Source organism: Indicator indicator, chromosome 7, assembly GCF_027791375.1.
Source record: "Indicator indicator isolate 239-I01 chromosome 7, UM_Iind_1.1, whole genome shotgun sequence".
NCBI classification, from domain to species: domain Eukaryota; kingdom Metazoa; phylum Chordata; class Aves; order Piciformes; family Indicatoridae; genus Indicator; species Indicator indicator.
The window spans coordinates 32370386-32385663 of NC_072016.1; the positions used below are offsets into that span (position 1 = coordinate 32370386).

At 42.3% G+C, this 15278-nt stretch overlaps 1 protein-coding gene across 1 annotated transcript in view; it reads right to left on the reverse strand.

The window, feature by feature from the left end:
- The window catches only part of ADAM12 (ADAM metallopeptidase domain 12), a 197607-nt gene extending 195610 nt beyond the window's left edge, over positions 1-1997 (reverse strand). The window contains exon 1 of the mRNA XM_054382719.1: positions 1896-1997. Coding sequence (XP_054238694.1) covers positions 1896-1997 — 102 coding nt within the window. The remainder of the gene's footprint in view (positions 1-1895) is intronic.
- Between the last annotated feature and the right edge of the window lie 13281 nt (positions 1998-15278).

Here is a 15278-nt window from a genome sequence, read left to right on the forward strand (position 1 = left end):
ATATAAATTCCCATTGAAACAATGCTCTATGCCTACACAGGCAGATGACTTCAATTCATACTACAATGTCAAAAAGCTATTTGCATGCAACATTTATCAAGCATACTTTTCTTCCCACAGATGCGTTGTCGACATCACTTTCACACAGTCCTACACCCTGGAGCTGCAGCTAGATATTAGCAACTATCAAAGTTTTTCTGGTATTCCACATGTGCCAGCTGCTTTTATTATTAATTCTGCAAAGCATTAACATCACAAAAATACCTGAAAGAGAAGAAAAAGATTCAAAGAATTGTTTCATTTGGAAAAGACCTCTAAGGTCATCGCATCCAATCATCCAACTAACACTATCACGGCCACTAAACCATGTCCTGAAATACCATGTGTACATGTTCTTTTAACACCTCCAGGGATAGTGACTCCACCACCTCCTTGGGCAACCTCTTCCAGAGATCCACCACTCTTTCAGAGGAGGAGGAAGGATCAGCAATCATGCATAGATGTGCTACTGCCTGGCATGGTCCAGAAAGTGCAACTGCTATAAAATATCATGGGAAAAGGGAACTAAACCTACACCAAGTGTGCTTCAATTTTGCCACTCCTATTCCATCACAACAAAGTGATGCACAACAAAGTAGAGGCTGCAATGAGCAAATTTAATCTTACACACATGCTTATTTATCTGCAGACTGAGAATGCATATTGCGCAGAAGTGTTGATAGTCTGGAGACAGACATACAGACAGGTTTATAGGCAGCAGCTACATCTTTATTGGAAAAGATAATTTATTGGGGGGGGAGGAAACAAAACAGACAAGCTTCAGGCTTTGCAAACTCTTTTGAAGCCACAGCATTTATAAAACACAGGATCAATTTCTGTGTCTAGTTACTTTCCTTCAGCCAAATATTTTGCCGCTTATCTGAATGTTTTTATTTAAATTATTGGGTGTGATAAAAATCGCAGCTTCCTGCAGAAGGCAGAGAAAGTGCTGCAGCCCAGTCACAGGGACTCCTTCTGAAGAGCACTTGGGCATATGTTCAATGTCATATACTTGTGCACATGTTCATGTCATGCACTTGCTTAACTCCCAACTATCCTCAGTGTGATATATTCACACTACAGTTTCATTTGTAAATCAAATAACATCTTTTGGATTTAAGATCATTATATTTACATACTATGTATGTAAATAGAGTCATAGAATGGTTTCTGAAATGTTTCTGAAAGACTGCAAAATGAAGAAACCTCTCTAACTGATAGGTAGACTTTAAATCAGTCTTTAAATATAAAAGTAGGGGTAAGGTGTAAAGGTAAATTCCTTTGCATAGGATTATGCAGCCTGATTGCAAAGCTTCAGAGAACACATTGCAGAAAATAAAGGATTGCAGCCAAGGAAGAGAGGCCCACTCATATCCATATGAGCTGGGAAAGACAACTGTATCTAAACAGCCCCTGAGCCTGACTAACAACAGGACATAGTTTACAAGAGACATACATAGGCCAAGAGTCTTAGTTGAATAAACAAAGCAACACCAAAACTGCAAGAAGACAAGTCAAAAAAACCACAGGGATGGAAGTTGAAGTGTGCAGGACACTTTAAAAAATGGCACAAACAGATGAGTCTGAGTAGAGGTGAGGGCTTCTAGGCAGATACAAAGATGGGTTGTCTGCTGGCAACCTCAGAGAGCCTTCAGCACATATGGTCTACACCACAAAGGCAGAAACACCAAATAATGAGGGCTACTTCACCCGCTCTCTTGCGCAGCGTTGAAAAACCCACACTTTTTTTCTTGTTGGTTTCAAGCCAGCCCTCCCAAAAAGCATCCAAGGGGCACCAGGAGAGGAGGGTGGTGGGATGGAACTGGACATCTACACTAATGAAGGGTGTCCATCACCTTAATCCCATCCCTTGAGCTCCCAGTGCTGCCATTCTTCATGTATGCAGACTTGCTGGTATTTCCTCTTTGCCACTCCTCATCTCCTTTACCCATTTTCATTACGATTTCTTTGAAGCTGGAACCATTAGAGCTGTTTGCATTACATTAATAATGAGGTCTCTTCTCTACAGGGACTTTGGGTATTACAGCAATATAAATAGTGTAATAATTGAAATCAGAGAATTTAAATTTCACTAACGTGTCAGGAGAGGGGAAGAAAATCAGGCCATCTGTATTACCAGAAACTTTTATTAGACCCAGGTTTCCTATCTTTTGTGTCACATGCACCTACTTACTCACCTACTTATTTTCCATTTCAGTGAAATTCTGTCCAGTTCTTCCTGATGCAAGCTCGTCTCCCACTTTTCCACATGAAAAACTTCACAGTTGTGTCTATCTGTTTTCTATTTTCAGCCTGTGCTGAAGGTAACGCTTTTGATCCATGAGCAGCCCACAAGCTGATGCAGCATCCTTTCTTCTTCTTTTTTCCCCCCTCAGTAGTATAAAAGATACTTTGTACAAATAGCAAGATGAGTAGATGTTATCTGTCAGTGACTTTTTCGTGGCTTAAATATTCTTCATCTGACATGTACTTCTACAACTTTTCTTCTTTGCAAAGTATCATACAAGGACTTGTTGGCAAAGAAGTTAAGACTAGTTTTCATCTTTTTCTTTGTATTTCAGCTCCTCTGAGCCCTGTGCAAAGTAAACTCCAAGCATGCAACGTGACAGAATCACACAGAGACACAGAATTGTTTAGGCTGGAAAAGACTTTTAAGACCAAGGCCAAGTATTAACCCAACGCTATCAATTCTGCTGCTAAAACCATGTCCCTCAGCACCACTTCTCCATGGCTTTTAAGTCCCTCCAGGGATGATGATTCACAGATTCATAGAATGGTGTGTGTTGGAAGGGAGCTCAAACACCATCTAGTTACAACCCCCCTGCCATGGGCAGGGACGCCTCCCACCAGCCCAGGTTGCTCAAGGCCCCATCCAACCTGGCCTTGAAAACTTCCAGGGAGGGGGAATCCACAACCTCCCTGGGCAACCTGTTCCAGTGTTTAACCACCCTTACTGAGAAGAATTTTTACATCTACCCTCCTGTAGCTTCACTCCATTCCCTCTCACCCTATCACTACAAGCCCCTGTAAAAAGCCCGTCCCCAGCTTGCTTGTAGGCCTGTCAGGTACTGGAAGGCTGCTGTAAGGTCTGCCTGGAGCCCTCTCTCCTCTTCTCCAGGCTGAACAGCCCCAACTCTCTCAGCCTGCCCCCACAGGGGGGTGCTCCAGCCCTCTGATTATCTTTGTGTCCCTCCTCTGGACTCACTCCAGCAGTTCAATGTCTTTCTTTCTGGGCAGCCTATTTCAGGTATTGGCAACCCTTTCAACGAGGAAAGTTTTCCTAATGTCCAATTTAAAAAATGGTTCCTCACCCTTGCCACACAGGGTGGCATCTCCCCTCTGCTCTGCTTGCCCCAGGGGACAATCACGAATCCCCTGCAGTGAGTAAGGACATCCTCAACTAAATCAGAAGGTAGAACTCAAACAATTCACAGCCCTTGTTCGTTCAACACTGATGGACAGAAGCTGCCCTCCCTTTGCTGTCTCTCAGACTTGCTGGTTATTACAGCAATCTTTCATCACAGGACTTCTCTGAAACTGACATCTTTGTTTAGCAGCTGCCTGCTGAAGAAGCCCAGACACACTTCAGATTTGCAATTTGCTTGAAATTAATAAGCTTTTTAGTCAGGTAGTGCAATTTATTTGTTCTTCTGATAAACAAAAAGTTGAATGCTCTCAATACTGAGTGGGTCTGGATAAAACGTGCCAAAGTGGAAGGAAGAAAAGAAAACATGCCCCCAGTTCCACATCTCTGCCATGCTGCTAGTGCTGGTTTTGCTGGCACAGCACAGGAAAGAGGAGACAGACCTTGAGTGGTTTCTAAATATCATCCATCTATTAACATAAAGGTTTACAATAAAGCCAACATGTAGTGCTGTGCTTCCTTCCCGTGCTGAACGTGTATGTTCTAGGAGTCCTACCCATAACAGCTTGTCCCACATACGTTAATGTGATTCCATCAGGGTCACCTTAAGGCTCTTAAAGTCCCAGAACCCCACTAAAGCCCAGCCTAGGACCAATGGCCCCAGACCCATCAATGCTGTGGTATGTCCATCTCCTACCCTGACCCACTGTGCCTAGACACCCTTCATGACACACAGCAGTCACTGCTGAGTTATGCAGATAACTGAAGCAGAGGACTGAAAACCCACTGAATTAAGTGAAATTTTCCTTGCACTATCTTTTGTATTACAAATGGGCTCAGAATTGCATGTCACAGCCTATCTACTTCTTCCTCTGACACAAACCACCAATGTATGGGAATAATACTAGGATAGAAAATCATAGAATAGGATAATCTTTCCACAAACTGAAAACTATTGGCAACTGTTGGAAATGGTGTGGAAGACAGAAAAGGCAGAATTAATTCGTTTTTCTCCTCATGTTCTTCCACTTTATGAGCTCGGTTCACAGTCAATGGGATCCATGAATTGCATGGGGCATTTCTGATGACAGAGGACTTGGTTGCATCCAGCCCTCACTGGACCACTAGAAATTAGTTTTGTGGCATGGAACTGAGACATCCCCACAGGCTCTACTACCAGACAACTTGCAATTGTGGCCCAGGATACCTCAGGTCTGCTCTGTGCCATCAGCGTCAGCAAGCTAAGCAGGAATCCAAATGAAGCCACCACTGTTGGCAGGGATGCCCATCAGATGGGAAAGATCTTTATCTCCACCATGTCTTTTCACTCATATCTTATTTGAGATTGTTTTATCACCTCTAGCCTCAAAATAGAATGTTTTAATCTCACATTACTAAGTTTACACACTGAGAGAGGAGGACAAAGCATTTGCCCTTCAAGATGAGGGTGAACTTAGGAAATATAAGGAGATGAAACTGGGTAAGGAGTATGGACTAATCACCAAGCACATCACTAACTAACCAAGTTTCTTCCAAGGTTCAGTAAGAAAATACATTAGGATTAGCCTTAGTATTTCTATCAGCAACATTTACTCTATGTGCACAAGGGTCCTCCTGAAATCCAGTGCTCCAGGTTAGGAGAGGATGTCTGAGCAGAGAGTATTACAAAAGAATCCGAGAGCCGGCATGCTGGAGCAAAAGGCTGAAACCAAACAGTACAGAATGGAGAGTGGTACCCTTAGGGACAAACAGGTTTTCTGCTCTAAGCAGTAGTCTTCAAAGGCAATGACACCAGAAAGATCCACACATGTTACTCAGTGTAACATTTGATGCCACATGAAGCATAGACAGGCCTGCAATAATGCATTAAAAAAAAAAAAAAAAAGCTGTTTATAGTGAATATCAGATATTGAAGTTACTCCTGAGAGCTGGCAATGGAAGCACGCCTGGAATACTGGGAGCATTTCCCCTCACCTGCATTCACAGAAGAGTAATTCAGCCTGGAGCTGGCAGATTGGAAACGCTGCCAGGATGAGCAGGGAAGTGGAAAGACTGAATTACAAGAAAGGAACTATAAGAATTCTTTTACGTAATCTAGAAAATTTAAGGTGACAGGACCTATGATTGTCCTTTAGCTTTATATACCTCTCGGTATTTATCTTGCCAGTGCTGATGTATTTATAGATGGCAAGAATATAGTGGCTATACATAAAGTTAGATTGGACTTCAGTACAGAACTTCTGAGCAAAGAGCTCTTGTGCATCAAGAAGGAAAAAATAAAAAAAAAATAAAAACTAAACCCAAAAAGACCCACTTTTTTAAAATGGAAATTGTAAACATTAGGACTCAGACTACATCATGCCGAAAAATAAAACATCAATAATCCAACTATCTGGCCAAGGAGTGGGGATGTATGCTTCTAACCCTCCATCTTCCAGCAACAGACAAAACGTTACCCAAGCTAAACATTATCCAGGCACAGATCTCACTAAAACCATCTTTTTCGAATGGTATCCACTCTGTCTAAGGCAGGAAAAAAACCCTGACACTTATTAATATAACCACAAAGAAAATTATAAAAATATGACAATAATTCTGAAAGTGCAGGGGGAAAAAAAACAAGCTTAAAAAAAAAAATCCAAACAACAATATGAGATTTCCAGTCCATAATGATCAAAGAAAGAAACATCAGTAACTTTGATCGGGTCCACCTGGTCTAGTGGAAGATGTCTCTATTCATGGCAGAGGGGGATGGAACTAGGTGGTCTTTAAGATTCCTTCTGGTCCAAACCATTCTACAATTCTATGAAGTAAGCACAATAGCTTGCCTTAAAGTCAACCTTCCATCCATCTGAAATTTTACCCTAGCCTCCATCTGAAAACACAGGCACCCTCTCAAAAGAAAGGACAGGAATCAGAAACTCCACCACACTGATAAGGTACTTCTCATTATCCCACTGACAGCCCTTATAACACAGCTTTAAAGACAACTGAACACAACATGCCAGACTCTGCCCTCATCTGTATGTAAGCACAAAAGTCTGGGCAAGATTTGATTCTGCATAAATATATCAATAAAGATATAAATCTTATCTCTTGCAGTAAAGGTTTTATTAGCTCAAAATCATAAATTATTTTTCCAACTAACCTTTGTACATCTAAGCAGCACTTTGATTCTCTCTACAACATCTAGTAAAATCAGTCCTCTCATGGTCTGCCTGGAAAGGATTTATTAAAAAGAGGGGGGAAAAAAGCAAGCCACATAACTAAACACAAAGTTTCACATCTTTTCTTCCTCTCCCCCCACTATTCCCAAACCTAAGACTTCAGGTATTTAAGCACAAATAACTTTTGGAGAGCCACTAATTCCATGGATCTTCTCAGGCTTGGTTTTTGTCTTTTCCTTCCTGTTGCAAAATTGCTACTCATGTAGAAAATCTTTAAAACATCAAAATTCAGCAAAGGTCTTTGATGAGCCTGAGGATGGGCAGCAGAAAGATGACTCCATGCATTTCTGAATTTAATTTTCTGTTCTTTCTGCTTCTAATGGAAAAAGATCCTCTCTCCAGCTCGACAGATCCATCAACTTTGAACTGATCCGTGTGTGACTCTGCAGTGTGTCCACTTGATCTTTGACATTAAGCAGTAAGAAGCTTCATGAGCACTGACTGCTCAGGTTAGAAATATGAGTTTGAGATGCACTGATCCCTTTTTTATCTAAACAGCATTAAAAACACGCTTTTTAATATTTGGGGTTTCTAATTCTAAGAACTATCTGCTGTCATCACTTGTTCTTGCATGAGTTATTCCCTTTGTAAACCTAATTCTGCTGATGAAATAATCTGCAACAGGAAATGGCCCTCCCACCCCTCCCCCATGACATCCCATAAACTTCATGGAAAAAGTCATGTGTTGAACATTTTAATAGGAACATGGGAGTGGAAGCTTACATTTGAAGGTAACTTGCTGCTCTTCTCCACCAAAAGCTCTGCAGTCAGTGTCACTGTGGGACCAGCTGAACAAACTAATGACACATTTTAAGGCAAAAAAATAGAGAGGGGAGGGGGGTGGGAGGAAAGGAAAACTCAAATGTTCATTGTGGAACATACCCCCTAAGCAGTTGGATCATCCTAATCTTCAAGCTTCTGTAATACAACTGTTGGAAGGCTCTAAGTCTGTGCACAATAAAGTGCTTTATTCAGGGAACCATATGACTCCATCAGTCATTCAAGCACATGTTTGGCACAGATTGAAAGTGAAAAGCATAGCTAAGGCAAATATTTCAAAACTGAACTTGTCTTTCTAACACACATGGTTTATATATTGGTGTAATATCTATATAACTTTTCAGCTCTCATATAGGGTAATGTCATGGCTGAAGTACAAAATGATGTCTGCTGCTCTCGGCACCAGCATCATGCTTCTTGGGAGCTAACACATGCCAAAAAGTCATTGACTGGAGAATTAAAAAGGCAACTATCACACTTGACAGGTCCTCAAGAAGACTGTAAAAACATCTTTTGTTCAATTATAATTGTTGCATATCAATTTCTCAAATCGGGATGCTGCACCATGCCTTGCTAGAGAGCTGCTCTGTAACAAATCCAGGACAGGCAGTTCCTTCCTCATGGCGTGCCCAAGATCAGTCTCCTCTGTTTGCAGATGAAATATTGCTCATCATCCAGTGTTCCTCCTGCTGATGCAAATGCGATTAAAGCAATCTTGGGAGAGCGCAGTGTGATTAAAGCATAAGTAATGTGAGAAGGATTTGGGCACTCATTATACAAAATGCATATTGAAACGCACTCAAGGAAAGAAGCCAGTAGATCTCAATATTCTCCCTGTTCTCCAGAACAAAATGTGACAAGTGGAGCTTTGAGAACAACATTTGCCACTGACTGCAGGAGGGGGTGGGGAGGCTGTAAAACTTTTTTTGAGTAGTGAAAACCAAGCTCTATTACATGGACAGAATCTATACATACACTATATTTGGGAAACAGCTGTCCAGCCTCATTTGTGATGCTGTTACATTTAACTGAAGAATTACTGTTCAGGACCAGTCCAAAGACAGAGTTGTTTTTATTTTACTAGAGGAGAACATTTCAAACAATGAGAGAAATAAAGCAGCAAAGCATTGAACACCAGAGGGAATCTCAGCACACCAGGTGATGGGGAGGTATCCAGAGGTCTTTCCCCATGGAAGAGCTTGGGGCTTGGAGTTGACAGAAGAGGGCAATTTATAAATGCAAGACTCAACCCCGAAGCTGCTTTGAAGAGTAAGTGACATGACGGCTTAGGAGAACTTCTGTTCTCTTCTTGTTTTAAGCCTGCTTCTCTTCCAAATCCTGATGCACACCATATAAATTGTCCCAGTCTTTCTTTCTTGTGAAAACAAGCAGAACAGAACTAACAGTTGAAAAGTATTGAGGCTTGTACACATATCGTCAGGAAGACTGAGTGAAGGACATCCCATCTTAACTCAGTATCATCCCAGCATAGGCAGTACTAGGGCACATCTGCTCTTCCTAAACTGCTGATCCTTCCCCAGAGCATCCCAGCCACAGAGGTTCTCATTGTGGTTTTCAACTCAGCCTTTCACACTCTTCACAGAGCCACCAAAGCTGGAAAAGACCTCCAAGATCAGGGTCCAACCATTAACCTAACACTGCCAAGTTCAACTTCAGCATTAGCAAGGCAGCACCAAACAGAAACACTCGAGCAGAGAAATAATAACCTGTGCTTCACAAGCACAGGCACAATTAATCTATAGAGCTCTAATGTAAAATGTTAAAAGTACTGAATATATTAACTTCTTAGAAATGAGTCCACATAGAATCACAGAATCATTTTGGTTGGAAAAGACCTTTAAGTTCATCAAGTCCAAACATCAACCCAACACCATGGCCATTAAGCCATGGCCCAAAATGCCATGTCTACACATGTTTTAAACACCTCTAGTAATGGTGACTCCATCACCTCCCTGGGCAGCCTGTTCCAAGGCTTGACAAACCTTTGGAGGAAGAAGTTTTTCCTAATATCCAATCTAAACCTCCCCTGGTGCAACTTGAGGCCGGTTCCTCTCATTCTATCAATTGTTACTTAAGAGGAGAGACCAACACCAACGTCACTGCAACCTCCCTTCAAGTAGTAGAAGCTAGCAAGAAGGCCCCCCCTGAGCCTCCATTTCTCCAAACTAAACAACCCCAGTTCCCTCAGTGGGTCCTCAGAAGATTTCAGCAGACTTCAGACCCTTCAGCAACTTTGAGGCCCTTCTCTGGATACACTCCAGCACCTCAATGTCTTTCTTATAGCAAGGGCCCAAAACTGAACCTAGTATTAGAGGCGAATTATATAATCATGCCAAAAATCCATCTCCAGCATTCTCTTCCAGGTCCTCTCCTTCACACCCTCAACAAAGACCCCTTTCCACTGAATGAAAATGAGAATTGGTCCCCAAAACACAATTTCTTCTCAGGCTTCATAAAGGTAAAGTACAATCCTTTTCTGCAACGAGTTACCAGCCACCGTCACTGAGTACAAGGAATCCTTAACACAGCTGTATTGGGGGATATTCCTTCCCATAGAAAATCACCAGTAAAAAGACCCAGCTGAGTGGGAGTTTGAGTTGTGCTCGACACACACACGCAAATCATTCACTCAGACATTCTCTGGGAAATCAGGCTGAAAACACAGCAAACCCAGCTGAAGCAAATTTCAGTATTAATTTAAGGAAACGTGCATGGGAAACAATTTGCAGTTCTTTCCCAAGCCTAGAAAACAAGCTATTGGACTGTGGAGTTAATTTCCATGGTGTGTCTCTGATTGTATGGGGAATACCTGCTACTTGCATTGCACAACAGCAGACAAAAAGTTCACTGCTCCTATACTAATATGATCTGTCACTGAGGTGTCTCTTCCTATTTTCTGACACATGAAAGAACAAAAAAACTAGAATTATTTAATGTTCTTGAAGCCACCTCCTGTTCTACACAAGTTTATGTGTGCAACCTCACAGCAAATGTCACCCTAAGCACTGCATTGGTCCGTAATTCTTGACTTCCACAGGATTCTTCAGGAGGTGAGCTACAGGAGTAACAAACATTTATTGTTATTGTTTCCTCAGGGCAGGATATCTCCCCAGGTCACTCACACAGCTTTACTCATCCAGCCTATCTGATCCTGTCAAGCAGATTGTAAATGAATAGCACAGAACTTAGTGTCAGGTTGTACAAAGGAGGCAGAGCCACAGAGGTGAGACAATTTATCCCAGCTGAGGATAAATCCCACAAACAAGGAACATACACAATACAAAATAAATAGACAAGCTCCTTCTTTCTAAAGGAAGATCTGTGAAGAACCTGTGAAGATTTCTTCTGCAATGACTCTGCACTTCTCCCTCAACCACAAGCATTCACCCAAAGTGTCTCTTCAGTGGGGCATGTTTTCCTCATTCAAGAAGCAATAGATGATTCACTTGGAATATTTGCCTCAAAACGCAAGGGTGGTTTTTAACCTGGATACAGTTTTATGACCCCCGATTCAAACAGGAATGTGGATGAGAAGTGAGATGCTGGATCCTTCCCTACAAGCTGCAGAGGTCACATTTTACTCTCAGTTATAGCTCTGTAACTGCAGGGCTCTCAATGGCAGGAAAGGAATGCAATAAAGCCTTAAATAACCTGCACTAAATAGTTCTCCTCACAGCTTCTAGTCATTGAAGTAACAGAGGATCTTCAGCACACTACCACTGCTGCAGAGACAGTGCCACCAAATAAAGATACTGCTGGTGCTCAGCTCCTTGTATGGTCAGGTCCATATGCTCACCTTATTAATGCATCATTACAGCCCAGATTTATTTATTTGTTTTTAACATGACTATATCAAAACAAAGTCCCACAAATACATTCTTTCAAAGGTAAAAAGCCAGTCATAAGGTTCTTTATCTTGCTTGATCAGCTGTTTTCAGAATCAGAACACATGAAGCAAAAGCAAGAAAACAGGAGGAAACTTTCAGCAGTGTCAGAAAGGTTTGCATTTAATGCATGCACACAAATGCAGGCTGGATGCAGAGTGGGTTCAGAGTAGCTCTAAAGACTTGAAGGTGTTCTTTGATGAGAAACTCCACATGAGCTGGCAGTGTGCTCATACAGTCCAGAAGGCAAAATCAGATCCTAGGCTGCATCAGGAGGACTGTGGCCAGTAGGTCAAGAGCGGCAATTCTTCCCCTTTACTCTGCTCTCATGAGACCCCCACCTCAAATAGTGCATCCAGTTCTGGTGTCATAAGGAAGGCATGGAACTGTTGAAGTGGGTCCAGAAAAAGGCCACAAAGATGATCCAAGAGCTGAAGCAGCTCTGCTAGGATGATAGGCTGACAGAGCTGGGACTGTTCAGCCTGGAAAAGACTCCTAGGGGACCTTATAGCTGCCCTCCAGTACCTGAAGGGAGCCTACAGGAAAGCTAGACAGTGACTTTTCATAAGGTGTTTAGGGTCATGAGACGCTGGAATAGGCTGTCCAGAGATGTGGATGCTCCCTTCCTGGGGGTGTTCAAGACCAGGTTGGAAGAGGCCTTGAGCAACCTGATCTAGCTGACAGTTGTCTTCCCTGCCCATGACAGGGAGAGCTGAGTAGGTGATCTCTAAGGTCCCTTTCACCATAAGCCATTCTACGATTAGAATAAATTTGCATGGATTGGCACGGTTCCTCTTCATAAATATCTCAAAATAAAACAGTTAAAGATGCTTTTGTACCCAGCTCTGCACCCAGTTTTTCATACCTTGCTGTGTACCAGCATGGTTAACAAGCCGTGAAACATTTCACTTCTTGCTTGATTAGATGATGTACTTCGGACAAGGAAGAATATGTTCATCCAATCAATGGTGTCATCATGTTGTGAATGGACAATCCTGTGCTCCCAGTGTAACCAAATATGTCTCATCCTAGCACCAGGCTATGGAAAGCAACTAAATCATTTATATGGGGCCAAAAAAATTAATGAAGCAACATGAAGTGATTCGAGCATTTCTGACCAGATGATGCAGTTCATCAAGGCACTTTCTGGAGCACCAATGCTTAGCCTCAAACTCTTACAACACTAAAAAGAGAAAAGTCAACATACTGAAACAGAATTCTCCTAAGAAACAATACTTTTTGTCAGTTAGTGTGATCCTTTTATCAAAAAAAGGTAAGAATCGAATACAATTGAATCACTTAGCTCTATTATAGCCAGAAAGTAAAGGGACTGTCCTTTTGGACTGTGTTGTCCTATCAAGAATCAACTCAGCCCTTTAGCAGACTTACTTAAGCCACAGATTTTTAATTTATTTTGTCACAAATTTTCCCTGGAGAATCAGGACAGGGACTAAGAGAAGACTCTATGTATGATTTAGGCCTTCAGTACAACAAAATTTTGGAGATGATGTGCTTGTGTCCTAGCACTGATCTGAAAAGGAGATGATGTGCTTGTGTCCTAGCACTGATCTGAAAAGCTATTTGAAATACAAGTACCTTGTGAATACAACAGGAGAGGCAAAGTCTCAGGTGATGTGGATGGAGTAAAACACAAGAAGAGAGTCTAGAGAACGAGTTTTATGAGGAGCAGCTCATGGAGCTGAGGTTGTTCAGCCTGAAAGAACTGAGGTTGTTCAAGGCTGGTGGAGGACCAAATACACCTTTACATGACTTGGTAAGACAAGAGAAAGCGGGCTTAAGCTGCAGTAGGGGAGGTTTAGGTTGGATATTAGAAGAAAATTCTTTCCTGAAAGGGTTCTCAAACACTGGAACAGGCTGCCCAGGGAGGTGGTTGAATCCACATCCCTGGAGATGTTTAAAAGAGGCAGAGATGTGGTGCTGAGGGACATGGTTTAGCACCAGAATTGGTAGATAATGGTTGGACTTGATGTTCTCCAAAGTCTTTTCCAACCAAAACAATTCTACGATTCTGTAACTCCAGCCTTTTGAAAACAGAATCTCATGGTCAATAGCATCAGTGGCAGCTGACAGCTCAAGTGGAAGTAACAGATAAACACAGCCCTGATCTGCTGCAGCCACTCAATATGTTGTTAGAAAAGCGCCACCTGGGCAGCCTTTGTGCTGCAAGCAGGATGAAAAGCTACCCAAATTGTGGCTTGTCAATCATTCGTTCAAGGATGTGGCTGGATGGAGACCTCTCAAAAAATCTCAAGGAAAACAGGAGAGGAAAATCTCAACAAAACACCAGGGAACAAGCCAGTGGCTTCCCAGCAAGCAGGAGAGTTAATGATGTGAACATGATTTGAAGAGTGGGCATAATATCCACAGCTGGTGTACTTTGGCATGGATCTACAGAGCCCTGTGGACAGTGACAGCTCATGCCAGGCTATCTGCAGGAGACCTGATAGGAATAATCATCAGACAAGATGATTACACACATGCCATAAACATCTGCCCCAAAGGCTGGACCAGCTTAAAAGAAGACAATATTTGAAAGTAAGCACTAAAACACAGAGTGTGTTGGAGAGATCTTTTTTAAAGCAAGAGACAAGGAAAGATTTCTTCCCCTGAAATTTATTTCCATTGCAGCCAAGGCAGCTGCAGTCAGCAATAAAAAGAAAACCTGACAGAAGAGTTATTTTAATTGAAGGAAAATAATTTGGAATGGCAATTTTGAGATTGTCATTTTTCTGCTGCTCTTCCAGCTAACACCTAATATCCCAAAGAGATTGAAGTGTTTTCACACTAGTTTGGAGTTTGCCTTTGCACACCACCACTTTGCTTGCCCTGCAGATATAAGAAGGCCCTGACTCTGCAAAAAGCTTATACAGATGTGGGTTTAAAACTTTTCTCTAAGTCTGTAGTATTAGAGTTTATCTTTCAAGATATCATGTTCAATGCTTATCAATATCTAAAAGGTGGGTGTCAAGAGGATGAGGGCAGACTCTTTTCATTAGTGGCCAGTAACAGGACTATGGGCAAGAGGCACAAATTGCAGGACAGGAGGTTCCATCTGAACATGAGGAGAAACCTGTTAGCTGTGAGGGTGCCAGACCCCTGGAGCAGGCAGCTCAGGAAGGTTGCGGAGTCTCCTTCTGCAGAGAGATTACAAAGCCACCTGGCCATTGTGATTCTGGGCAAGCTGCTGTGGGTGATCCTGCTTTAGCAGGGGGATTGGACTGGGTGGTCTCCAGAGGTCCCTTCCAATCCCCACTATGCTGGGATTCTGAGATTATCTTCCAAGAAGACAGCAAAGCTGATTGTACTTTGTTGAGGCTGGTAGTTCAGTTAGTTTTTCTGTCTGTCCAGGAGGTCCTTTGGCCAGCTAACATGAGCTAGTAATGCTCAAAACCAGAAAAGGCAATTGCAAAACCATAAAAATTGGAAAGGAAACAAAAAGTGAGCAGCAAGGCTACAATTTTAAGTTGTCCAGCTCAAAACCTGATCATTTTTGTTGAATATTAGAGCTGTTACTAGGGCTGCCCCACATTATGCATGTCTCTTGCCACGTTTACGAGCCAGTTTTCAAGGCATATTGAAACTTAAACTTCTGTCTTGATCACTAAGCATGCATTTATATAAAAATTAGGATGTCCTGGCAGCTCCCCAGATCACTAACACTGGGCCCAGAGCAGGCATAGCTCTAAAGCCAGCTGAGGTGGAAGTTGCAAAGCTTCAAAACTCCCAGTTAAGATGTGTGCCAGCAGAGCTAAGATGACTTTTCGTCACCAGGCAGCTTTGCTGGGTCTAGAAGCACACAACTGTAACTTTCAGCACCTCAGCAACCAAGAAAGCAGCACATGCTCTGGCAAAGCTAAAGCTATTCCCTACTTCCACAAGGGAAAAAAATGGAAGTAAAGAAGAGGATGCTCTCTGAGTATG